This window comes from Pararge aegeria, chromosome 23 (genome assembly GCF_905163445.1).
Source record: "Pararge aegeria chromosome 23, ilParAegt1.1, whole genome shotgun sequence".
Lineage (NCBI taxonomy): Eukaryota > Metazoa > Arthropoda > Insecta > Lepidoptera > Nymphalidae > Pararge > Pararge aegeria.
In genome coordinates, this window is record NC_053202.1 from 2,442,188 (window position 1) to 2,465,902 (window position 23,715).

At 35.8% G+C, this 23,715-nt stretch overlaps 3 protein-coding genes across 5 annotated transcripts in view; 1 reads left to right on the forward strand and 2 right to left on the reverse strand.

Annotated features, from left to right (window-relative positions):
• Positions 1–280: 280 nt before the first annotated feature.
• On the reverse strand, positions 281–7,696 carry LOC120634387 (THO complex subunit 3). The gene is made up of 7 exons (XM_039904911.1): positions 7,343–7,696; positions 6,619–6,740; positions 6,042–6,177; positions 3,938–4,041; positions 2,824–2,985; positions 1,124–1,224; positions 281–493 (listed from the first exon to the last, which is right to left on the reverse strand). The coding sequence occupies exons 1-7, from the start codon at positions 7,544–7,546 to the stop codon at positions 336–338; spliced, it is 987 nt and encodes a 328-aa protein (XP_039760845.1). The 5' UTR covers positions 7,547–7,696; the 3' UTR covers positions 281–335.
• A 2,967-nt stretch (positions 7,697–10,663) lies between these two features.
• LOC120634210 lies at positions 10,664–18,246 on the reverse strand. 2 transcript variants are annotated; one of them, XM_039904677.1, is made up of 4 exons: positions 17,999–18,246; positions 17,506–17,748; positions 15,895–16,051; positions 10,664–14,334 (listed from the first exon to the last, which is right to left on the reverse strand). In XM_039904677.1, the coding sequence occupies exons 2-4, from the start codon at positions 17,699–17,701 to the stop codon at positions 11,595–11,597; spliced, it is 3,093 nt and encodes a 1,030-aa protein (XP_039760611.1). In that variant the 5' UTR covers positions 17,702–17,748; positions 17,999–18,246; the 3' UTR covers positions 10,664–11,594. The 2 variants fall into 2 exon arrangements, with proteins under 2 accessions (XP_039760611.1, XP_039760612.1); XM_039904678.1 differs by lacking the exon at positions 17,999–18,246 and adding an exon at positions 17,828–17,969.
• Positions 18,247–19,667: 1,421 nt separating this feature from the next.
• LOC120634374 (G protein-coupled receptor kinase 2) overlaps positions 19,668–23,715 on the forward strand; it is a 67,079-nt gene continuing 63,031 nt past the window's right edge. For both annotated transcript variants that reach the window (XM_039904891.1, XM_039904892.1), the window contains exon 1: positions 19,668–20,180. In XM_039904891.1, the coding sequence (XP_039760825.1) occupies positions 20,129–20,180 (52 nt within the window). In that variant the 5' untranslated portion in view covers positions 19,668–20,128. The remainder of the gene's footprint in view (positions 20,181–23,715) is intronic.

Sequence of the window (23,715 nt, forward strand, 5' to 3'; positions counted from 1 at the left end):
GAGTCACTACAAACACACAGACTTGACGTTTCAAAAGTGCTTATATTAGGCCTACTTGAAATAAAAAATAATAAGTTTATTTCAATTAACAGTTACACAGTGAATTAAAAATAGTACAAAATAAGGCGAACATAAGGTAATGTGTATCATCAAACCCAAATTCGATAATACTGCTATAGTGTAAGACTGTGAAATGAATTTTGAATTTTTTTGGAGGTCATGTAAAAAAAGTAAAAAATAACATATCTAAGTTTTATTTTATTAGTAGTTTTGTCATTTGGCAACCATATCCCCCCCCCCCTGTTGCACGTCAGTTATGCCAGTGGCGGGCAGGACTACGCGTTACTCAGCCCCCACAGCTTGAGGTTGCCAGCGTCGCGTTTACGTTCCGGGGGCTCCTTATCCTCGCACGCGAAGGCCAGCAAATACCGTGCGGGATGCCACGCCACCGTGAACGTGGCTGCCGACACTGGTATCTCAGCTACCTTCTCCCCTGAAACCATTCATTGACATGAAACAACTATTGGCAGGCATTGCAAGTCATTCATCATCTTAAACACAGTACGTTACATCCATTTTGCCAGCCATTTATTGAACACACAACGTTCACTTCTGGATTTTGCCAGTAATTCATCAGTCATTCTTCATCTTAAACACAGAAAGTCTTATGTATTTATCCAGTCATTCATCATCTTGAACACACAACGTCTACTACTGGATTTTGCCAGTCTTTCAAAATCTCAAACACACGCCGTCCACTGCTGGATTTTGCCAGACATTCAACATCTTAAACACAGAACGTCCACTGCTGGATTTTGCCAGTCATACATCATCAAACTCTGTCCGTCCTCAAATAAAAATAACACACTATGATTAAAAAATATACATACTAATATTGTAATGCTAAAAAGTTTGTTTAGTTAAAAGCACAAATCTCAGGAACTACATATTATACGATTTTCAGAGTAGCAGGTTCAAATCCTGTATGTTCCGAATTTTTTTTATTTTTAAATTTATAAAATTGACATTCCCTCCAAGTGTAGGTAAAAACACTATAAATTACAAAATTATGTTATGCAAGTTATAAATAAAATCGTAAAGTATGCTAACAGTGGTGACCAACCTGTTTCCGTGTCCCCGATATCGATGATGTGGTCTTCACTCGCTGACGCGAGCAGGCGGCCATCGAAACTGAACGACAGCGTACGGACTGGCCACTCTAACCTAATGACAAAACATGTATCGTGATTTCTATTAATATCATCGTCATCATCTTAGCTTTCCAAATCTAAATAAGTTAAACTTCTTTATAAAAATAATAATAAATAAATGTACTACGACAATACACACATCGCCATCTAGTCCCAAAGTAAGCGTAGCTTGTGTTATGGGTACTGAGATGACTGATGAATTATATGAATAACTAGCGTACCCAGCCCGCTTCGCCGGGCTAGATTTTGCTTTATTTTATTTAAACAATAAACTTACATCATTAAATTTTTAATTTAAGTCTTTTAATATATTAAATCTTTTATTTCTCTCCGTATTCATTCTCTTCTATTCTCTTCTCGAGCGGGTGAAGATCATTATCTACACCCATGTACACCCAACAATAGAATATCATCATAGTAAATAAAAGTTGTTTTTGACAGTTTGACAGTTCAATAGGAGATCCGATCGTCACCAAACTACAGGATTACTCGCCAGGTCAATCCGGAGATTCCCTGAAAGTTTCATTGAAATCGGTCCAGCCGTTTCGGAGCCTATACGGAACATACCCACACACTGCCTCTTTTATATATATATAGATAGATATACATAAATACTTATAATATATAATTAAAAACCCAGACACTGAAAAGCATTCATGTTCATCACACAAACATTGACCAATTGTGGGAATCGAACCCACAGCCTTAGCTCAGAAAGCAGGGTCGCTGCTCACTGCGCCAATCGGCCGTCAACGTATAGGAGAAATTTTATAGCAATTTAACGTTTTCCTGTCACGCGCCATCTTGTAACCTTTTTCTGTTACGCGACATCTTTATTTCTAAGTCACATTTTTCCGTTACGCGCCACATTTATTTCTAATACATTCAACACGTGGGTGTGATTATGTTACGGCCCAGTGCGGATTGGTGGACTCCACACACCTTTGAGAACAATATGGAGAACTCCCAGGCATGCAGGTTTCCTCACGATGTTTTCCTTCATCGTTGAAGCAAGTGATATTTTAATTACTTAAAACAAATATAACTTAGAAAAGTTAGAGTGAGTGGGATTCGAACTCGGCTCCTCGAAAGTGAAGTAAAGCTCCTACCCACTGCGCCATCAACGCTTTATTAATATCTACTAGTTAGTTAGTTTTAAAAATGATCTACATAATGTTCTGAGAGTTCTACGTAATGTTCTCAAAAGTGTGTGGAGTCCACCAATCCGCACTGGGCCAGCGTGGTGGACTACGGCCTTAACCCCTTCTCATTGTGGGAGGAGACCCCGTGTAATGGGTTGATACGGTGAACGTTAAAAGAACCCCGAAGATTTTATGGGTTTTTATAAGGGCCTACGTCTGCAACAGACAATACAATTTTGACGATCTCCGACGATGGCAATTTGGGAATTTATTTCTGAATTTTCTCCGGTCTGGTGGAGGCTTTGGCCGTGGCTAGTTACCAACCTACCGACAAAGACGTGCCACTAAGCAATGTTCCGGTGCGATGTCGCGTGGCCACCGATTAGGGGTATGATTACCGCCCGGTGAGATTGCAGTTAAGGGCTAACCTGTAGCGGAATAAAAAAAACAAAGATGCTATAGTTACTTACCTAGAGAAAACTCTCAAACAAGCTAGCTCATTGACGTCCCATAGTGACACTAAGGCATCAGCTGACCCTGTCGCGAAGTACCGTCCCGTTGGATCGTGCTCGATACATATGCACGTGCCTGGATGTGCCTTCAGTACTGTCTGTAGCTCCAACGTTGGGTATCTGTCGACAAAAATGTTTTTTTTTGTATTTTCTTTAACTCTCATAAAATTTTTATGCTCGTAACAGTAGTCATTTCGCAGTATAGAAAAACTAAACCAGGGCAAAAGCCAGTTTAAAATATAACAGATATAGACCCACTTAATTTACTACCACCACATAATTTACTAAACAAATTATAAGATTTTTTTTATTTTGATCTTCGAAATACTCCAAGAAACACAAGCTCGGAAACAGAGTTGTTCGAGAAACATCCCAATATCATGGCACAGAGACTGCTTACAGAGTCAGACACAAATACTAAACTTCTGAAAAGATGGCACATATTAAACTTGGACGAATGATAAAGCTTCAAATGCCGGACCATAATTAACTTTATAGGGGAGGATATTGGAATACCCCTCGAAATCAAACAGCATGTAAACAATTATGGCTGGAAAAGCCGATGGCAGATAGATATAATGTACAAAAAAAAATTGGTTGTCTGTAAAGTCGGCTTACTGACGATAGTTGAACGTGACAACGTCGTAAGAAAATACTGAGGGAATGGTTGCATTTTTCAAAAGAAAATTTTAATTTTATTTGTTTGATAGATATTATCGTTGCTATAAACAGTTGACACCACATTCACTTTCCACTGCACTTCATCCTTGCCGAAAACATGTAAATGTTTTATTGTATAGAAGCTGTCCACGCGGACGCATCGCTCACTCAAGTAGGAGAGAGACAGATGTCGAACGCGGAGGCCGACTGTGCCTCTTTGTCGCTCGTTCCGCGCTCTCGCTTGCACTTCAAGCCTTGAATGGAACGCCTCAGAGCGAGGTAACGCCGCATACGTCATAAAATTTTTGATCTTCATTGCGCATTGATGAGCGCTGTGCTCTTGTAAGTGGAAATCCCAATTTCGATTCCCGGTAACATTGTATAGTTAACTTTGAATAAAACAAACACTTACGTCAATATGTGAACACAACCGAGGCCGTTTGTCAAGAAGAACAAGTCCGATGTGTTATTCCATGAGATCTCATTCACTTCAAAGTTAAATTGTTCTTCGGTCACCTAAAAGAAATCCAAAGATATATCAAACTAGATGTTGTCAGTGGTGTGCACAGAGTTTTTGACCAGGGTATGCATATAGAAGGCGTGATATTGAAAAATTCTTGTCAATTATGAAACATACATAAATTTTAGGGTAGGCAATGCTTTTATAAATAAATAAATAAATATACTACGACAATACACACATCGCCATCTAATCCCAAAGTAAGCGTAGCTTTGGTTATGGTTACTAAGATAACTGATAAATATTTTTTATGAATAATATACATAAATACTTATAATATATAGAAAAACACCCAGACACTGAAAAACATTCATGTTCATCACACAAATATTGTCCAGTTGAGGGAATCGAACCCACGGCCTTGGACTCAGAAAGCAGGGTCGCTGCCCACTGCGCCAATCGGTTGGTTTGGTTTACGCTGGTATGAAGTGTACGCAACAGGATGTTGTCTAGTCGGTGTCTTAGCGCACGTTTTTTTCGTTTTCGCCATTAAGAAACCGTGGATGATGATTTTCACTGACATGTTAGCATTTTTTTAATTTTAATTGTAATTTAATTTATTTTTTAATTGAAATTTAATTGATTGTAATTTTTAATTCTAGATTTTAATTACATTATTTCTTTATTTATTTATTTTTAAAATCTGTCTTATATTTATTTTGTGTTAAATTTTGTATATGGGTCCCCGACCTGAAATAAAATGTTTTTTTTTTATTTTTTATTTTTTTTTCAACTACAGATCACAAGTGCTTTGGTTTGAATCCCCATTCGGACAAAACAGCCCAGAGCTATGTAATAAGTTGTGGCAACCCATGTACCTCGTAAAGCCGTCGGTTTCAGTTATCACAACTTAGGTACTTGTGGTAATAGTTGTTTAAGCCCGCCAATGGGCTTTGGAGCATTAAGCCTTTTTTTATTGTATCATTAAACTGGTAACAGTCATGACATTATCATGAGAATAACTTAATAAAAAGAGAAAGATAGTTGATCGAGAGCTTCTAGAAATGACCGCAGATGCTTAATTAAAATGATCTAAAAGCTAAAAGGAAAAAACTAACAAAGCAAAGTTTGAAACTGAATACAAAGAAAAGGGATGATAAAAAAGTAAAACGGGAAATAAATAAATAAACTTAAGCTATGTAAGTATATGTTTGACATATTTTTTTAGGTCAAATATACTAAAAATGTGACAGTTTTTTTCTGTAAGCATTTAAAAGTGAGTAAATTCGAAAGACAGGCGCATGTTGTCCTGCCTTGGTCCGACAAAAAGGTAAATGAAAATGGTTACCGATTCTTCATCATCAGCTTTGCTGCTTTAGCTTTGAAGCTTCATCATCATCAACAGCCTACAAACGTCTCATTGCCGTGCACAGACCTCCTCTCCCATAGGAGGGACGGTTCTAAGGCATAGACCAGTGGCGTGCACAAGGTAGGTATAAAGCAGAAGTATCCTCCTGTGATTATATCCAGAGGTCCAGAGATTTTCTACCTACCTTCACTTATTCGATCGCGTAAAAGTTATCTATGATTTATATGGTATCGAAAGAACTTTATCTAGAGAGATTACGGTTTACCAATATTGTAGCTAGATGGCGCTATTTTGGTACCAAATATATCAATGGATTAAGTAGAAGTAGAAAAAAATGCGACCCCGCACCGGTAAACGCAGCGTAGGTCGCCCCCCAACGAGGTGGACAGATGACATCAGGCTTGTAGCTGGGAGCCGCTGGAGACAAGCAGACCATGTCCAACAGTATACATCAATTGGTTGAAATGATGATGATGATGATGATGATGAGATAGAAAATTTCATAATTGGCACCCAAGAAGCTCAGATTAGCCAGACAAAGCCTGGCTAGTAATTAAAATTACTTAACAAAAAAAACCCAAACTGAACAATTTTTTGGCAGGTTCCACATCCAGGAGAGCAGGTTTTGAGATCTGTAGTTGCACATGCTAGCTACTAGACGTGGAGGCAGGTAGCTAATAAACTTACAACTTTGTAATTGCGAGCATCTATAAATGAGACCAGGTCCTCTTTGTTTCCCACCGCTATTGTGGCACCGTTTGGTGACCATGCTATGTTTATGTTTTCACCTTTTGTTGTTATTGTTGCTGCACACTTCCGTGATCTGCAATTATTGAAATTTTTTATAATCTATATTTCCAATAGATTACAAGCTTAATACTGTGGTATATTCACAGTTAACTATCATTATCTATACTTATAATAAAACTGTAACTGGAAGATTTAGTAGTAGGTCATAGCATGATGTTATGAAGTCTTAATTGATACTACTAATCCAAAAAGAAAATCAAAACCGAAACAGTCGTCCATCTCTCTCTCTTTTTGTCTGTCTATAGTAGTTATATAATCAGAACAATAACTTAATGAAAGACAAAACTGTGTGCTACATAAACATACCCACTGGATAGCCATACTATGACGGCTACAACAAGCGGCCATATAACCAACAGCTCAGTTCAGTAACTTCTTTTCATTTTGCGCCTGGCTGCAACCCTAAATATGAGTGCTACAATAACTTTTTGTTGGTTGATACTATTGGCTTTACCTTGTATCCCATATTCGTACTGATTTATCTCCACTTGCTGTACTTAAAAGGTCCGGATGAGATGCATGCCAACACAGCTGATCTACCGATCCTGTGTGACCCCTAAATACAAAATCCTGTACCTAAAATGAAAATCCATACCATTATTATAAATGCAAAAGTGTGTTTATTTGTTTGGCCTTACTTTAAGCTTAACTGAGCAACCAATCAACTAAATTTTTGGCATAGAGTTATGTCAAAGGACAGAGAATAATATAGGCTACATTTGGTTATGGAAAATTATCAAATTCCCAACATTTTTATTTTACACTAAATATCATCCTTTCTTAAGTTGTAAAACAAACTATTTATTCACTGTGGGTAATAAATACCATGGGGCACTTTTAGTCAATGATAAAGTTAGGCATTCAGTACCTATAGCACATGTTTTTTGATCAACTCCATGTTCCCCTGCTTTACGCGTACAGGTACGCGTTAATTATGTCATAATCCAAATTTTTGTCACATGCTAGCCCTTTTTGCTAGGATTTTTTTCTTTTTGCAGTTATTACTACATAAGTAGATATTGATGTCTAGATAGCAGTCATACTGCTTATATTTATAGTTTAGAATAAAGAACAAGACTGCTCACCGACTCTTAGGTAATTAGAAAAAATATCATAACTTTCGTCATAACATATAACCTCAAAAAAACATGAAGTTTGAGTAAAAAAAAATTAGTTACCAATCTACTCCTCTCTAAGTTAAATATAGCGACACTCTTATCAAAAGATCCAGAAGCAAGCCTTCGTCCATCACAAGACCATCCAACGGAATGCACTTTAGAACTGTGAGAAATGTATTCGCGCACTACATTGTGACTAGAAAAATAACTTCGCAGCTCATTTAAATCTTCTATTTTGGTTTGAGCTGATTTCGAGTCCTTCATTTTGTTTCAAAATCTGGCTAAATTAGGGTGGAGGACCCAAAACACAGAACAATATTACTCCAACCCAAAATCAAATTTACACTCAAACAGTAAACAATAAACATCAACAACTTTTGTAATTTAGCTAGATTTACGGCTCTGGATACTACAGTTTTTGTGCTTACATCTTTTAAAATGAACACTCCATATCTAATACTCTAAGAGGATACTAACACAACGTTAAACCCTTGCTCTGCGAGGTACTACGTATTTCGTTTATGAACTTGTGTTATTATTACCTACATGATATTGTCTACGTAGTTTCGCATTAATCTGCGATTTACTAACGATGTGAAAACAACGTGGGTTCGCTACTTACTCAAACTATTTTTGAGTTATTTTGAAACACCAACATCTATTGGTTTTCCTATGCCCTCACCACTGCTACTTAAACTTCGCAACCCGTTGATTCATGTAGGCAATTACGTATCTCTTTATACGAGGTAAATGGGCAGGGCAAGTCCCGCCGCAAAAGAATATCACGGCCCGAAAGCTTACACAAATTGTTTGGAAAGAGCACATAAACCACAGGTCAGTGATATAAACTATATTAGAACGGTAGTATGGTGAACGCAATCTTTGCGAAGAGACGTTACGCTAAGGGGACACGAAGTATCTCCTCATTTCTGATTTGACTACATAGAGACGATCCGCTTAAGTAGCTCCCTACATCGTCGTCTGAGTGATCGTTACCTTTTTTATGATGCTCAGAGCGACCATATTCCGGAGCTTAGCTTAATCTAAGCAGGCACTGAATTTCAAAGTAATACATTAGGAAAATAATTAAATAGCCATACAAAACTAAATTCTTTATTACCCAAAACAACTTTATAATACTAACTGATCTCCGCAGCGCTCAAAGCCAATTAGGGTGGGTAACTATCCACACCCAAAGCCTCTCAAGTTCGACCCGACCAAAGAACATCCAGAAAAATTTAACCTATTCACAATACAGCGCTCTCAGCTGCGCCAGGGAGGTTGTGCCATTAAAGTATAGAGTTAGCTGTTGCCCGCGACTTCGTCTACGTTAGATTTTGTTTTTTGATGTGGCATTAAATTTAGTTGTAGATCTAAAAAAAATTAAAGTATTCAGTATCACTAAGCCCTAAATGAGGAGTTTGCTGCTGTCCGCTGAGGAGTGCTGTCCTCTGTCCTCCAACCACAGTTTGGGCAAAATTAAACACATATTATAACCTCTATAGTAAAAAATAATTATTTAAATCGGTTATAATTTGTCGGAGTTATGGTGTAAAATCGTCGAACACTCATCCCCTCTCCCAAAGGAACCGAGCTTAATGTCGGGATAAGATATCCTATATTACTTCTAACACTTCCAAGAATATGTGTACAAAGTTTCATGAGGATCGGTTAAGTAGTTTTTCCGTGAAAGCGTAACAAACCAAATTAATATTGACATTTATAATATTATTAGGGATAGGGATAGGAATAAATACCCGCTGATATATACTACGTCTCGTTGTGCGAAATAAAAGTCACAACATCGACCATCTATTATTAATATTTTTTTCAACGTCACGGGATATAATACTGTTCTAATTCTTTAACCAACTGTTACCCACGTTCTTCGTGTGCGTTTATTACGGTTTTAAGCGTGGGAACAGTTTTGTTTCCTCGAATAAAATTTGCCTATTTAACGCTTCTTCCTTTCAAATAACTCTATACAAAAAATCAAATTTATTGGTTGCTTAAAAAGAGCGTGAAGGAAGAACAATCGAATACTTTCACATTTATAGTATTAAGTTAGGATTTAACATGCGGGTAGTACCGCACTCTAGTTGTAGCTCAGCGGAGACCAATTTTTAATCTAAGCAAAAAACATTAATCATATTGGATTACTGCTGGACATATTCCCGCCGCCACACCTTCAGCTGGGAGAGGAAGAAACCTACCGGTGTCAACCAGACAGTGTACATGAATACGATATGCAGGAGCATTTCCTGCAAAACAAAATGGCTGCGTGAATTCGTGTTTATGACGTAATCTATGAGAATAGATAGATGTGTCCCCACACACGGGCCACTGGCCACAACCACAAAACGCCACCAGCATATTTTCTACCTACACGGGTAATACGGGTACACGGTGGCCGCCTCAAGCTACAAATCGTCGCTGCCGCTCACTACGAAAAATATAACAGTGGTGGTTTTTTTTTGAAGATATACTTCTTTAGCGGCGTTTGGAAAAAATCATGCGAGTGAAATTATACGATGTAACGAAATGCGCGCGCACATGGTTACACGATTTTAACAGGATGAAGGTAGTTGCGAAACCGATTGAGGGGAATACATCGTCTGCCAGCCCCCTTCTTACGATGCGTGCGCACACCGTCATAAAAACCTCAAATTTTAATGTTGAGTCATGAGTGAAACTTGGTGGTCCTATAATGAGATAACTAGCTAAAACTAATATAATGATTACTATAAAACTTCAAATGTATTAAATACCTTTTTTCTCAACAAACGTAGAATAAGGCGAAAGATCACCAGATGATGCAGGCTAAGATAATAGCAGGATAACCTGTCTGAGGTATGACAGTTTTTACGCGATATCTTGCCGGAACACTAATCTATGGTAACTCCTTATTCAAAAGCCTCTTACCAGACCAGAACAGACAAATATCAGAAATTATAAATTATCAAATAGCACCCGCGAATACGATTTTTATGAAATCGAAATAGTGCCATCCTTGCGAGCAACAATTCTGAACGTCGAGCTAATAATGTAATACAGTAACACGATTTAAGTACATGGGTAAATCCAAGGATCATTTTTGATCTTACCCCATAGGAACATTTGATCTTTGATGGAATCCCTACGTGCATGCCAACTTGCGTCCAATTTCGCTTTGGCACGTGGAATTTAGGAACCATGGAACTTCGTCCACGTAACAAAGAGTATAAATTCTTTGCGAGCATCTTATTAAATTTTAATAACGTAGTAAGCGATGAGTAAATAATTATTTTATTTTTACTTTTCACCCAGTCGACAGCTTCAAAATTGAAGCTTTTTAATGACAGAGGTTTTTTAAAATTTATAAGGAGATTGAAAGGCACGAAGTTCATTTTTCAGACCTTCAATGTCAAAAGCGATTTATTTATTTTAATAATAAAGAGAAAAATACACTGCGTTAATAAAAATTAATACTTTTGTGCATTTATATGTCTATAAATATTTCAGTCTAGATTCGTGGATTCAGAATCCCCACCAAAGAGGATACTAACACTTACACGAAATTGAATTACAGACTGATTAAAACGACTTATTAAAAATGAATAAAATATGCACAACAATGACAAAATTTTAAAATGATAGAAAAGAGTACATGGAAAAATATATGTGCTATTACCCTGGCCCTTTAAAAACTTCTGTGTTGTTCTCTGATTAAATAATAATCAAGATGATACGGAGCACGAGAGAAGTCCAATTTCTTTTTTCAAAAGAGTTTTCTTTGGAACATAAAGAAAACTTGTGTTTGGTTCCCTAGTAAAAAGGGGCCAGGGGGATAGCATTTGATAGCATCCATATATTTAATATACCTATATTAAATCTATGGATAGACGATAATAACATATTAAATCAATGAGAGTTAGCATATATATTTTAATAAATAAATAATAATGTTACGACAATACACACATCGCCATCTAGCCCCAATGTAAGCGTAGCTTGTGTTATGGGTACTAGAATAACTGATGAATATTTTGTTACGAACAATTCACATAAGAGAGCAGGTCAAGAAATGATGGATGGGCCCACTGGGTTAGGTTTTTTAAATATTCATTCAACCACAGAGACAGACAAGACCACAACCCATTGTTGATGTCATACGGCTGGCGATAGGAATAATGGCGTAGAGCTGGCTCCTCACTTACAGCCCGTCAACCTGCATTTAACTCTGAGGATATTCTAGAGGGTACCCCAATAATTCTGCCATTTATCTTTTGAAAGATAATAGACCACTTAGAAGAGCTAAAGAGATTAATATTCGTCATAATTTGTCTATATGACTCGTTAGTCTCTCTTCCAATCTCTGTAGACGCTTATAAAGCGCGAAAGCTGTACATTCAGCTATAAAAGCACACTCGGTTATAACAAACACAAAACTTTTTGGACAATTCTCTTCTAGTTCGAGATTAAACTTTTGCGTCATTGTGTTACTACCAATAAAGACTCTCGTTTTATAGTGTTTCATCCAGTATCTAAAATTTTCTGTTGACGAATTTTGCATGAGATATTCTAAATTCGATTTATCCCTGTTCCTCAGATAAGATAACTTATCATCTAACAGATCTTCATCTGATTCGTTTGTGTCATTCGGTTCACTTTTTTCTGATAGCTTATCATTTTCATTCTCCGTATCATCCCGATTATAATTTTTATCAAAATTTTTAAATTCTGCAATTTTCTTATCAATTATATTTTCAACATCTGGATCATTTACATCCATATTGCCAATATCTTGTAAATCTATTTGCTCTTTGATGTTCACGTACAGTTGTTTGATATCATGTGTTTTGGGATCAAAATTAGGATTGGTTTGAGGTAATACCTCTTCAATATTATTTTCTTCATCGTCATCATCGATTGTGCCATTCATTGTTTCATCTTGTACACTACTGTCATGGACAGATGCGTTTTGATCAATACTTGTCACATTTGTGTCACCTCTAAAGTTCTCATCATTATAGTTTTGACTCAGTGCACCAATTTCTCCTGCTAGACTATTTTGGGGAAGTCGAGTGCCTATTTCTTCAGTTTGATTATTGAGTGCATTGTTCGTTGCATTACATTCTTCTTGATTTTCAGTCAATTCAATACAAGATCTAACGTGATCAGAAACTTTTAATAAAACATCATTGTTTATATTCTCGTAATATGCATCGATTAGTCCTTGTCTAATTTGAGCTGCCTCTCCAGGTTTACTGAAATTTTTCTTCTTTTTAGGTTCACTAGCGCCAGCTTGGTTATTTACAAAGCTTTTTCTTTTTATGGGTCGCCTTTCCTCTTTTTCTTCAGGAATGGGAATTTTGTACTGTTTACAAGCCATTTCTATCAGTTCTTGGATAACTTTCTCTCTGTCAAAGGTTTCTGGATTGAAAACTATTTCTTGAGCAGAAACTTCACTAAAACTATCGTGTATATATGTTTTGCTATCATACAAATTGTTATTTTGAAATTCAAATCTATCCATTTCACCACGGCTTGTTGAGTATTTTTTATCGTCTTCTTTTTCATCTTCTATTTGTAAGTTCTTAAAATCATCATCGTATATACATACTTCTTCATCTTCTTCTTCGATAACATCCCAACTTTCTTCATCTCCACTGTGTTTTGTACATTCTTCATCATCTGATCCACTTTCATTTCTTTCCGTTACGCTATCACTGCTAGATATACAGTCATTATCCGTTCTATTACTATTTATAATAGTAACGTGTTTAACCTTTGGAGGTCTGGTCTTAAGCCAATTTTTATTATCACAATTCCTAACTAAAACTAAAGTAGGGTCTCCTACTTTCGCCGTTAACGTACCAACTATACATCGATTAATGATTTTATTCGCATCGTCCACACCTGCGATCAAATATTCAGAACTAATATTATAGCCAGGAAGTTTTAAATCTCTCGTAGCATATTTAAGTGAGTATTTAGTGAAGTCTTCACATAGGCGTAATTTCAAATCTGGATCATTTATATATTCTAATATAACTTCCGTGTAAGTACTCATAGGAGTAAGACTTACCGGGAATTGACTCTTAGGAATCACTGTAGTCTCATCTAAAGGTATTTTATTTAAAATATCCATAGTTACGTCATCGCTTAACCTGATTTTTCGTTTTTTCCTTTCTTCTAAATGCTCCATAAACACACTATCGTCAGCATGTAAATTAAACTGTCTAGCCATGGGTAAAAAATATTTACTTAATATCATTTTTCTCAATTGCATAAACATATACCATTCTCGAAAGGAAAACAATCTATCAGTTGGCTCAGAATACATGCCAAGTTTATATGATTTTAAATAATCTTCTTCACAGTTTATTCTATCTACTGCATCAGATAACTTAGTTTCATAATCGCAGTCTAATCCAAAACAGGTTTTAAGAGCTAATAAAACATAAGACATACATAATGTTTCATAATCTGGTGTATATATGTAATGTTTCATTGAAAGGTTATCCATTTGTAATGAATCACATGGCATCAGAGCAATTAAAGATATGACTAAATCCTTAAAATCTTCTGGAAGACATAGTTCTTTAATATAATTGTCTATAATTTTGTTTAAGTCCGGTACTAAAGGCACACCCAATTGTAACCGTTTGAAGAGTGTCATAGCATATGCACGAATAGTTCTAATTGTGTATTCTGTGGTGCTGTAATTAAAGTTCTGCCAGTTTGGTATTAATTTCACAGATAATTCTTTAGGCACATACTTTGAACAATTGTAAATGCTTAAACGGCCCTCCCTTATAAATTGAAATAAGTGTGTTAACTGTATATCACTTTTGTCTAAATTTAATGCAACATATAATATAGTTAGTAAAATGCCTTTGGTTATATTATTAATGTCGTATTGTTGCTTATCTGGATTTTTCTTCTTTGTTTTCTTTGTTTTATTAAGTTCATAATCGTCAAATTCGTCTATGTCTTCTTTATCTATGTCTTCTTCACTTAATTCTTCTTTATCTTCTCCATTTAAACTATTACTTTCGAACTGCGTGGCCCTGGAACAGACATGTAAAACCTAGATAAGAGTTTTGTTCTCGCATGTTCCCACTATATTTTAAACCCTGATGCATAAATACTACCTCGTTGGTCTATTGGTTAGCTTGTTCGACTACACACCAAAGTATGTTAAATAGTTATATCTGTCAAACAAGAAATTCTTGACCAGCCCGGTGTTAGAAACGCAACACGTCTTAGGTTTTACACTTCATCACATTACCGGCCGGCTACAGAGCACGGGTCTCCTCCCACAATGAGAAGGGATTAAGGCCGTAGTCCACCACGCTGGCCCTATGCGGATTGGTGGACTCCGCTCTTTGATAACATTATGTAGGACTCTCAGGCGTGCAGGTTTCCTCATGATGTTTTCCTTCACCGTTAAAGCCAGAGATATTTTTGTTTATTTAAAACGCACATAACTTAAATTTGAGGTGTGTGCTGGGATTGGAACTCGGCTCCCCGATTGTGAAGTCGAGTACTACCCAATGCGCTATCACCGCTTCAAGGGCGCTTTTACACTTAACAATTATATAAGAGAGAGGCTGCGTTAGATCCCTAACACATACCTATAAGTTTTCAGTTATGTGCGTTTTTAATGTTCTCCATAATGTTCTCAAAGGCTGAGCCTTAAAAATGTGAGCCACGAGTAAAAGAAACCGAGAAACTCCCTGGGGGCTTACTACCATCACTTAACGCACTATTATTTTACTATTGATTTTTTTAGATATACACTTATACAGCTATACTAACATAAAAATAAAATGAATGATTAAGTTATTTTTTTTGGGAGATACATTGCTACTGTTAAATTGCATTGATAATGTCAAAGTCAAAAATATCTTTATCCGAGTACCTATGGGCCAGGTGGCACTTTTGAGGTGTACATTACATGAAAATTACGCGGTAGTGAGATGATGGCGATAACGATATTCGTAAACTTAAAACTAAAGCTACGAGGGTTCCAAACGCGTCCTGGTCTAAGAAGAAGCCCACAACAAACTTAGCTAGGGTGTTTTTTTTGACGTGACAACGTCTTATAATTCGATGGAGCCGGCTGCACGCACGAAAAAACATGACATATGCGGCGTTACCTCGCTCTGAGGCGTTCCATTCAAGGCATGAAGTGGACAGCTTCTATACAATAACACATTTACATGTTTTCGGCAAGGATGAAGTGCAGTGAAAAGTGAATGTGGTGTCAATTATTTATAGCAACGTTAATATCTATCAAACAAATCAAATTAAAATTTTCTTTTGAAAAATGCAACCATTCCAACAGTATTTTCTTACGACGTTGTCACGTTCAACTATCGTCAGTAAGCCGACTTTAAAGACAACCAATTTTTGTTTTTACTATCTCACATTGTCATTAAAATTATTAGAAGAGCAACCTGGTTAGAGCAGTCATTCACACCCGAGCTTTTTTATCGATTACGTAGTCCTTCATACTATAATAGGACTAATGAATATAGTTTAGCCACAAGTCAGAGAAGTTGCAATATTTCACCGCGGATAGAATGATACATCAAATGTTAAGCTAGTTTCAATAAATAACTCACTCTGGTTCTTCTTTTTGTTGAAATTTCTTAATATACCGCACCCATATCCATAGCACTTTGATTTTCACAGTTGGCTTAGCACCTAAAGCTATAAGCTCATCAGTCAAACTGGCTAATATGAAGTTGTAAGCGTGCCATTTATGCCATTCTCCGCTCACTGAAATCATACAAATGAATAAATAAATTATAATCATGTGTTAAGCTTTGTTAATGGCATGCTAGCACTACTAGCCAATCTGGTATTAAGACTGGCGTGAAAAACTAACTGCAGGGCAAAAACGATACCTCTTGCATTTTTAAATAATTTACTGTATTTAATAATTTATTTATTAATTTACCGTAATTATTAAATAACCAGGTTTAGGATTATTTTTTAGCTTAAGGACTTTAAGGATTGCATAAGTTAATTATATATTATGTTTTTTAATATTCAAATGTTACGTAATTATTTGTGTATTTATTACTTAATTGTAGTCGGTATTTTACATCTTTGTCAACTCATTACGAGCCCACTGCAGAGCATGGGATTCCTCAGATTGAGAACGGGTTAGGCTGACCAAATGCAGATCGGTAGACTTCACACAGCATTGAGAACTTTATAGAGAACTGTCAAGCATGTGGGTTGATGATGTTTCCCTTCAACGTTAATGCAAGTGATAAATGGCTTGAATAATAAAAAGCACATAACTCCAAAAGGTCAGTGGTGTTTGTCAGGGATATGACCACTTTTAAAGTAGAAGTAGGTATGTTTATGTAAATTTATTCTCTCTTTTTATTATGAGTCATTCACTGACAACTTTTCTCCTTTATTATAGCCAGATTGCCCTTAAAAGATCTGTTCTTAATCCGATCCAAAAGTAAGTAAGCTTTTCCACATTAACATACTGAGTTTGTTCCCACATATTGTTCTCAGTGTAGTATCTACATTGTGTTGGTACCCATGTGGGTGTTTTTCAACTATGAATTATTATGGAAGGGTTTTTTGACAAGTGAAAGAAACACATCCCCCAGTTTGCCAGCCAAGTGCTGCCCTGTATCCATTTACCTGACGCATAGGTAAGAAGCACATGCCTGTAATTACACTGGCAGCCACACCCTTAAGACCAGCAGTTCCCCCTGGACAAGCTCTGTCACATAAAAATCGTAACTAAAATAATTTTATGCAATTAAAATAATAGTTGTTTCAACTGTGAAGGAAGAAAAAACGGAGGAAACCGGCATGCCTGAGAGATCTCTAAAACATTCACAAAGACATATAAGAGTCCACAAACCTGCACTTGGCCAACGTGGTAGTTTTCAGCCTAAACTTTTGTCGTATGTGTGAGAGAACCTTGCCCAGCAGTGGGCCATTAAGTAGTAGTAGTAGTAGATTTGATAATGAATATTTTAATTTGGATAGCATGTTCGTTCGTCCTTCCTTCATGCCCTAACTAAGCAACAAATCAACTTGATATTTGGTACATAGTTAGATTAAAGGACAGAGAGAAAAAAAAAAAGAGAGTAACATAGATTACTTGTTGTCCCAGGAAAGTAAATGGTTTCCACAGGATTAAAAAAACGTGCATGAAGAACACTGGCAACTGCTAGTAAAGAAATAAATTAAAGTCTTACTCTGGACAGCATCCTTCAGAATTGTAGTAATCTTCTTAGTATCAGTAACAGCATATGTACCATCTGCTAGCATAGCTGATTCAACGACTGTCTCTCTAACATTTACATCTTGAGTACCACATTCAACACAGTAATAGAACCCATCAACTAGATTCAAGCCAGTGCAGCCGCAGATTTGACAAGGATTTGTGGACATCTTTAATGTTTTATTACTATCGCTTTTTCAGTAACATACTCGAGCACCTGTGGAGTAAACAACACGAGGATTTAGTAAATGCAAGATTGCTGAATCAGTTAAAAATATTGTGCACATTATAAGAACCTATACTATGGAGTGTAGGAACCAGCGCGCGCAACAGAACGTATGTAATATTATCAGGTTTGCGTTAACCCTCAGCGATAAATTAAATAAAACAAGTATAATCGAAAAACTATGCATCTTCTGGTGCGGTTGGACAATTCATTCATCAGTTCTTACAAATTAAATACTCACTTCGTTTTTACGAAACACGTGAAAAGCATGTGTTTATAATTCAAATTTCTCGAAGCGAAATTCTATTCACTGTCAGCTGATAATGACATACAATTTTGACAGATTGTATAGCAAAATTCTGTCTAATTTCTTAACCTGTTGACAGTAGTGTTTTATTCTTTAGTTTCAAAGCAAGCTTAACATTCAGCAAGCAAAAAATATTTTGTTCTTATCTAAAAAAAATGAAAATAAATATAATACAGCCAAAATGCATCTCTGCAGTCAACTCTATGAATAGATAGATTAAATTTTTGAACGGAAGCGTTTTTAATGTTGGTATAACTGATGACAAATGACATGAGATTGACAGCATTTCCATTGCCAGTATTCAAAAATATTTAAAATGGTAGTTTTATTTTAATTTATTAGAATATGTAAAAAAAAGCGGATAGGGTTAAATTAAATTCAGTTTTTTTTAATATTGAAATCATAAAACACGATTTTATACTCACGTATTTTGATCCAACATAAGCTTAACGTTGAAACTGAAGTTTTCTCCATGGACCAAATCCTTTGCTGCATCTAAAAGGTTAAGATCATCATCATCAACAACAGCCCACAAGCGTCCTCTGCTGAACATAGTGCGTTTCCGAGAGCGAGCCAATAAACACGGTCCTGCGCTTTCTCATCCAGCCACCTCCGGCCACCTTTTTAAGGTCATCTGTCCAGCGGGCCATCTCACACTGCGCTTACCGATTCGCGGTCTCCACTCCAGAACGCGTCTTTTCCAACGGCCATCAGTACTACGAAATACATGACCCGCCCACTGCCACTTCAACTTGCTAATCCTTTGAGCTATGTCGGTGATCCTGGTTCTTCTACGAATTTCCTCGTTGCTAATTTTGCGCGTTGAACAACTTCAAATTTGTGGATCAGGTCGACTGTCAGTGTCTACGTCTCCGCTCCATGTGTCATTACAACAGGACACAGTCTTTAAAGACTTCCGTCTCTAGGCAATGGGCCGATACCCTTTGCCTTTTGAATTGAAGTGTTCCAAAAGCTGCCCAGTCCAACTGAATTCATATGTCAGCTTCCTTGTCGAAGTTCTTTCTAGGCAGTTTTATAATTTGACCTAGATTTATAACCTACTTATATTCTTGGACAACTTCGATGCTGACATTATCGACGGTAACGGCACTGGTAAGTAACTGGTTAAGATAAGGATTAATATTTTATGCCTAAAAAAAAGAATATAAGTCACATTTGAATTCATTATTTTTATTTTTCTATTTATAGCAAGATGCATGGTGAAATCGGTTAGTTTAGGTTAGGTCGAGTACAATCTTAAAATTAAATCATAGGCAGTTTTTATAAACGCAACAGATCACTTTCATAATTTGTCTCAGCAGATGAAACCGAACGTGGCCTAGGTTAAATTGTTTAAATATATCTTTTCTCTTTCATTGTACAAGTAGACGGTTTGGGCACACGAGTAAATCTGAGTCGAGTTTTAAGTTAGATTGAAAAACTTTTTGTCAATAAAATCAACATAAAGTGTTGTTTAAAGAAGAGTTCAAGTAAAATTAGTAGGATTTAACAATATAATGCAGCAACCGGAATCGTACTGTACCGTACATACCGTAAGCGTACTCCACAGACTAGGAAAATAGTACTTCGCCGTACTATTTACTTGTGGTCATCCGTGATCCGTCATTTGTAGCGTATCGCCATCCCGTCGTCAATAATTACGATCCCGGGGCGTGTTCTTTATTTCAGGACTGAAATAAACTTTACGTTTAATCCCGCTAATTTAACTTATACACAAGTTTCAATCAATTTCCGAGTGATAGAACTGAAATGCGAGTTTTATGAACTCGTCACACGCCCCTCAGAGATCGTGAACTTTTGAGTGTAAACTAGTGTTTTGTGCGTCTACGTTTTCGAGTAACTATAGTTTTTGTCGGCATAAGTTAATCTGTGTAGTGTTATTAGCCAGTGTTAGAGCTGATGGTGTGCAGTGTTGAGTTTAGTGTGAGATTTCTCGTAGTACATTGATGGGCCGCTTGCACGCGGGTAAGGCGGCAGAGAGGCCGCATCGGCGGGTCACAGCTTCCCGGAGAGTTCAAATTAAAATCCGTCAACCTGGAACTGATGGAATTAGAAAATATCGTGGCCAACACTGTCTACTTGAAAGCCAGAGAGGGTATGTAGAGCATTTGCAATTTAAATTTTTTGTATCGCAAATTATGATAATGGGAATTCTATATTCAAAACGGGATTCCTTATTCAAATTTTGAAAATAGTTGGCATACGGTCATTGGCCTTTTTAACCTGCCCTATTTAAATTAAAATATAAATTAATACATATAAAATGCTTCATACTTTAGAATGGTTCATAATAATATTCAAACTCAAGGGATTTCTATGACTATTAAGGATACTATTTTAAATTCTAATTACAAAAAAATATTTGAGCTTTGAAGTTGGTAAACTTGTTTATATAATAAAAATATACATAAGGTCATTGCTTTTTTATTTGTCCAGAGTGTTCCTAATTTAAATTTATAATAAACAGGATGAATCAACTGCTTAAACAAGTGTTTGACTTCAATAACTTGGAGTTTTACACCTTATCTTTCATACTATTTTTTCCTACAATGCCTAAACCTACAAAATGCATTAATATGATTGCAGACCAATAAACTGTGTATGTGTGTAAAATTTTCATTTTTAAATTAAAACATTCTTTATTCAAAACTATTTTTAAGTCTTGCATAACTTGTTTTGATGCAAGTATAAGTCAATGACCCCTTGCTAAAATTGTATCCAATACTGGAAGAGAACTGTTTTAATAATAAACAAAAAACCTGTGCAAACATGTCAGATATCATGTTTATTACTTTTATGTGAATGTATCAACATCATAATAAATTAAATGTTTTTTAATATCCTCAATCTCAAATATTTGATTTGTTTTTATTTTTTTTAACTCTCGTTTTTTTTTTTAATTTTTTAATAACCTTTTTATTTAAAAGCAATGGAAATATGGTTTACATATTGGTTTACATTGTAAAATGTGTTTTAGGTTTAACTAATACCTTTGTGGTATCTAAGCTTATGTTAGAAGTTAATGAATTAATTAAATCCAAAGTCTTTATAAGGCAGATTGAATTTAGTAGTTCTGCCACACAGTAAACTAATAAATTTTGGCCATTAGTGTAGCTAATACTTTTCTGTTATATATAAATATTATTTAACACCTGTTTTCACCCATTTCTGAGTGTTTTTTATAAAACTAATTGAAAACCAACTAGATGGCCCAAATGGTAAATCAAAACCAGAAAAGGGCATACAAAGAGTACTTTCTGCAACCGCATTGCAACAATGCTGCTTATTGGCAGATATAAGTATGGTGCTTACTTCCCCGTCACAAGCTCTGTAACAAAAAGCTCAGTACTACTATTGGGTATCTTATTCTTAAGTAAGTAAGTGACAAAACTTAGGTTTAGGCCAATACTTGTTAGAAGGTGGTGGAAAAGGCCTTTTATATTATATATTGCAGTATCACTGAATTAGTTTAAGAATAGTCTGGACAAACATCAAAAAGACAAGAAGCAAAAATGATATAGACGCATAAGCGAACGCTGCTTAGTCTATTGCATAATAATAATAATATTAATTGCAATGTTACATATAACATACTTACCTATTAGACATATCAACACACTTACTATACATATCTACTAGGTAAGTTTGTAAAAGAACCAGAGAGTCAAGGAAGCTACAGTTAGTTAAAGGATATATTATTTATAATTGCCTCTTATCTAAGTGATAGAGTTCAAAGGGTATGCGTAAAAGACATAAAGTCTAAGGGATCATCTGCCTTAATGGGTGTCCCACAAGGCTCAATTTTGGGTCCCTTATTGTTTCTGGTGTATATAAATGATCTGCCACACCATGTCAGGGGCACTTGTGAGATTGTACTGTTCGCAGATGATACATCTCTCATTTTTAAGACTGATAGAAACAAAGATAATTTTGACGATGTAAACCGTGCTTTGTCACATGTGTCAGACTGGTTTACTGTTAATAACTTACTTTTAAATGCAAAAAAAACTAAGTGTTTGGAATTTGTTTTGCCTAACGTAAAAAAAATTGATAAAAACATCATAATAAATGGAGAAACACTTGAAATAGAAAACTCCACTGTTTTTCTAGGAGTGACCTTAGATTGTAAGCTACAGTGGGGTACCCATATAGAAAGCCTAGCGAGTAAACTCAGCTCAGCTGCATATGCAATCAGGAAAATTAGACAGCTTACCGATGTTGAAACAGCTAGGCTTGTTTATTTCGCATACTTTCACAGTATTATGTCCTATGGGATCTTGCTGTGGGGAAAAGCTGCAGATATTGAAAGTATATTTATACTACAGAAAAGAGCCGTACGATCAATATATAAACTTGGATCACGCGAATCGCTTCGTGAAAAATTTAAACAAATAGGTATTCTTACAGTAGCTTCGCAATACATTTATAGTAATATAGTCTTTGTGAGGCAAAATATTACTCTTTATAAATCAAAAGCTGAAATTAACAATCGACTTACCAGAAACGGTCATAAATTGGTGATATCTGCATATCGTCTGCGAAAGGTGCAGAACTCCTTTCTTGGGTTGAGTATACGCTTTTACAACATGATTCCTAAGGAAATTCTTGACCTACCAATGCATACATTTAAAAAATGTGTAAAAACGCATCTAGTACAGCGAGGTTACTATACATTTGATGAATTCCTCAATGACAAGGTAGAATGGAAGCAGCCAGCCTCGCTCTCATCTCCCGCAAGATAGCAAAATGATTGTAAATGTTGATGTTGGAAAAGAGCAACTACTGAGTTTCTTGCCGGCTCTTCTCGGTAGAATCTGCTTTCCGAACCGGTGGTAGAGTCACACAAACATGCATACTTGACGTTTCAAAAGTGCTTATAAAGTAGGCCTACTTGAAATAAATGAATTTGAATTTGAATTTGAATTTGAATATTATAGCTATTATGAAATGAATTCAAAGATTAGCATTGAAAACCTCCCTGCTTCAGTGCAGAAATCTGCTGTAGTCTTTGAGTTGAGTCCAGGTTTGATTATTCACTGGGCCCTTTCCCTCACATAAGGTTAAAATGCAAGGTCAGGATGCAGATAAAGTACAGTGAAAAAATTTTTTTTTAATTGTTGTTTTATAAACAAGATTTTTAAAGTCTTAAAAATTTAGTTTTCTTCCAAGTGTAGGTTTAGTAAAATTTATAAAATTCAAAGTCTTCTTGACTTTTGTTGAATCATTATAGCTATTTACACTTAGCTTGTATGCCACAGCTTATCGAGATTTGATACTCGATATTTCATTAAAAAAAAAAAAAATTCAACACATTTTTTTTTTTTACATTCTATCTGCCATCGGCTTTTCCAGCCATAATCAGATTGTAAGGCTAGTATATGCCATCTTTGCAGACGTTTAGTATTTTTTCAACACAATATGAGTAAAAAAAATCTGCACGTCTCATATTCCGTTGACCCAACTAAATAAGGAAAAATGTTTGTGAAATGCACATTGGGGGATCGGATTAACTGCATCCGTTTTGTGCTATGGGGCAGATTGTTGTAACAATTTTCCTTACAGAAATATAATATTTCTCACTAAGTCTCAAAGGTAAATAAATATAACACTGGACACAATTTAGTCATAAA

What these genes read in the sequence shown, in the direction of transcription:
- LOC120634387 (XM_039904911.1), bottom strand. Translation starts at nt 7,546, where the DNA reads ATGAAGGACTCGAAATCAGCTCAAACCAAAATAGAAGATTTAAATGAG. An exon ending in ACTTAGAGAGGAGTAGATTG is followed by an intron (nt 6,741 to 7,342) that starts GTAACTAATTTT and finishes TTTTCATTTTAG; the next exon opens with GTACAGGATTTTGTATTTAG. An exon ending in ATGCTCGCAATTACAAAGTT is followed by an intron (nt 4,042 to 6,041) that starts GTAAGTTTATTA and finishes GATTTCTTTTAG; the next exon opens with GTGACCGAAGAACAATTTAA.
- LOC120634210 (XM_039904677.1), bottom strand. Translation starts at nt 17,701, where the DNA reads ATGTCCACAAATCCTTGTCAAATCTGCGGCTGCACTGGCTTGAATCTA. An exon ending in TCTGAAGGATGCTGTCCAGA is followed by an intron (nt 16,052 to 17,505) that starts GTAAGACTTTAA and finishes GTATGATTTCAG; the next exon opens with TGAGCGGAGAATGGCATAAA. An exon ending in CAACAAAAAGAAGAACCAGA is followed by an intron (nt 14,335 to 15,894) that starts GTGAGTTATTTA and finishes TGTCTGTTCCAG; the next exon opens with GGCCACGCAGTTCGAAAGTA.